At 37.1% G+C, this 2,756-nt stretch overlaps 1 protein-coding gene across 1 annotated transcript; it reads right to left on the reverse strand.

Annotated features, from left to right (window-relative positions):
* Positions 1-563: 563 nt before the first annotated feature.
* On the reverse strand, positions 564-2,549 carry LOC113773713 (splicing regulatory glutamine/lysine-rich protein 1-like). Its single transcript, XM_027318338.1, has 2 exons — positions 2,315-2,549; positions 564-1,551 (listed from the first exon to the last, which is right to left on the reverse strand). The coding sequence occupies exon 2, from the start codon at positions 1,452-1,454 to the stop codon at positions 564-566; it is 891 nt and encodes a 296-aa protein (XP_027174139.1). The 5' UTR covers positions 1,455-1,551; positions 2,315-2,549.
* Positions 2,550-2,756: the final 207 nt, after the last annotated feature.

The raw sequence follows: 2,756 nt of genomic DNA on the forward strand, positions 1-2,756 counted from the left end.
AAAACAAATCCTCCTCCCCTATCACCATACCCGCCACTCCCCTTTCCTTCCCTTTTATCAACCTTCTCCCCCTCCCCCTTGATGCAACATTGAGGAAGGCTGACCATTGCATTATTCATTATAACATCATCACTTGAGCAGCAGGTATGGCAGTTAAGTGTTAATCACTTCAGCAAACTTAGGAACTCAAAACTAATGGCATTATGGGAAAAAAACAATTGTAAACAAAGAGAGCACTAAACTACAGAGAATACGAGTCCGGTAAATTTGGCAACGATATAGCAAGAGACAAAGACCATCTCAATCCTTTTTGACTACTGTAGATAGAAGTTATAAGAATCTTACTTCTTACAATAGTCTGTCTTGACTCTTTAGATTTAGCATCAAAATCATTTGATCAGCATCAACTCAATTGACAAAAGAAGAAAAAGCAGTTTTCTAGATATCTGTACAACTACTAATAGTAAAAATATACTGTGGCTTTTGGGAAGGGTATGGGGTAAAACCACATTTCCGGCAACATCAGAAAAGGACAAAGAGGTAATGAAACAACAGACATTAACTTACTTCATAATGCGAAGTTCCAGCTCCGTTGTAGATGAGTGTGGTCCACCATCTCCACCATCGGCATGTTGTGGATCCTTGACAGCTATAGTTCCATCCTCAGAATCACGATCCCAATTATCTACACTGTCAGATCTAAACTTATCCTCCTTTCTCAAGTCCTTGCTCCTCTCATGACCTTCATCCCGCTGCTTATGACTTGCCCTATCTTTGTCCCTCTGCCTTTCCTTATCTTGGTCTGCATCCCTCTCCTTCTCCCTAGTTCTTTCCTTCCCCTTTTCTTTCTCAACAACATTCTTACTTTTATCCCTATCAGCGTCCCTTTCCTTTCCATGCTCTCTATGCTTCTCTCTTTCCTTTTCTCTGTCCTTGTCCTTATCTCTACTCTTATCTTTTACCCTCTCTTTGTCTCTTCCACGTTCTGCATCCCTATCCAGTTCTCTGTCACGCTCACGCTCTCGTTCCTTTTCCTTTCCCCGATCTTTGCGATCTTTATCACGCTCTTTATCTCTGTACTTCTCTTTTTCAATATCCCTCTCTCGAGCCTTGTCGTGGCTCTTCTCCTTTTCTGGCTTCTCTCTATCTTCATGTCTCCTATCTCTGCCAGATACTCGCTCTTTCTCATCCTTACTTTCTTTCCCGCTATCCTTTGAACCATGACTGGTCTTGGATCTTTCCCTATCTTTATGTCTATGATCTTTATCTTCTCTGCGGTTGCTCTTGCTTTTTTCCCTACCACGATGCTTGCTTGACTCTCTCGATTTGTCAAGATCATCTTCTTCCATATCGTCATATCCACCTACCCACCTTTCACGAGTAGAAGGCTCATCTTGATCTCTCACCTCAACACTCTGACGCCTGGATTCACTGAATTCCACATCCATCGTCATAACAGAAAAATTGTTGCTTAGGAGAAAACTTCAGTGGCTTTTATTTGCTTTCTGGATAACCCGACAAAGTTATTTATATTGGAACCAAGTTTCTAACCTGACAGGTTAAGAACATAATGAATGCTAAATTATTTAGCTCAGCATGAAAAACATGCAAAAAAATCAAGAAGTTAGAAGTACTGCACTGATAAGTAAGTTAATATAAGACAACCCAATCCATAAAATTTGGTCAATATACTCATTTCTTCAAGGAGCCAGAATATATTACCATTGAGTAGGGTAACAAAGACTGAACCTATACCAACCAAAGTACAAGTGAATTTCAAGTTTAAACAACTTCGAACTACTAAATATATCAAGTTGAACCAGTAATCTCTAAATCTAAATCTTCAGCAATATTCTTTCCAGAAAATTAATTATCTTCTGTTCCACTTCCCCAATCCCAAACAAATTTAACACAGCAATACCAACAATATATATATATATATATATATATATATTTATATAATCAAAATATCCAACTAAACTAATTGGAAATGATGAAGTTTACGATATATTAACTTCTATAGACTTCATAAATTTTTTTTTTAAAAAAAATGGCCATGGAGCTCCACCAGATATTTTCTAAACAATATAAATTTGATTCCTAAACAAAGTAAATGCATCTCTATTCATATCATCATAAATTATAGGCAAACGCATATATCTAAACTACAGCTAGGGTTTCAACTTTTTTTTTTTTTGGGAAAAACCAATCGACTCAACCCTAAATATGAAATAAAAGTTAAAGAAAAACAAACAACTAGACTAACAATTATGATTGTTATCCATGACAGTTGTAAATTAGAAAAATTATGTACCTTTCTTTCGAATTTACGAAGAGGAAGTAGCTGCAAAAATCAATGGGCGATGGAAAGAAGGAGAACGGACTTCTTCAACGAAACAATTGATAGGGGCCGACTCTCTTAATGAATGGATTTTTCCATGTTTTTTTGACGGAAAATTGATAGGGGCCGACTCTGTTAATACTCGGGCTTCGGCTAGGCGAGTTTCTTAGTATATTGTCAATTTTGAAAAAGTTCACAAAATTGGGGGTATTCGGGTGGGATGCTGAGTAAGGGGTCGCCGAAATTGAGAGTTGAGTCTACTAATAAAAACACTTTTAATTTTCATTTATTTTAGTTTCCTGTATTTTGGGTCAGTTTTTGTAAAAAAAAAAAAAAAAAAAAAAAAAAATCTTTGCCGCCCATGAAATGAGCGGCGAAGGAATCTTGGTCAAATTGCTTCGCCGCTCAATTGATG

The sequence above is a fragment of the Coffea eugenioides genome, chromosome 6 (assembly GCF_003713205.1).
Source record: "Coffea eugenioides isolate CCC68of chromosome 6, Ceug_1.0, whole genome shotgun sequence".
In the NCBI taxonomy this organism is placed as follows: domain Eukaryota; kingdom Viridiplantae; phylum Streptophyta; class Magnoliopsida; order Gentianales; family Rubiaceae; genus Coffea; species Coffea eugenioides.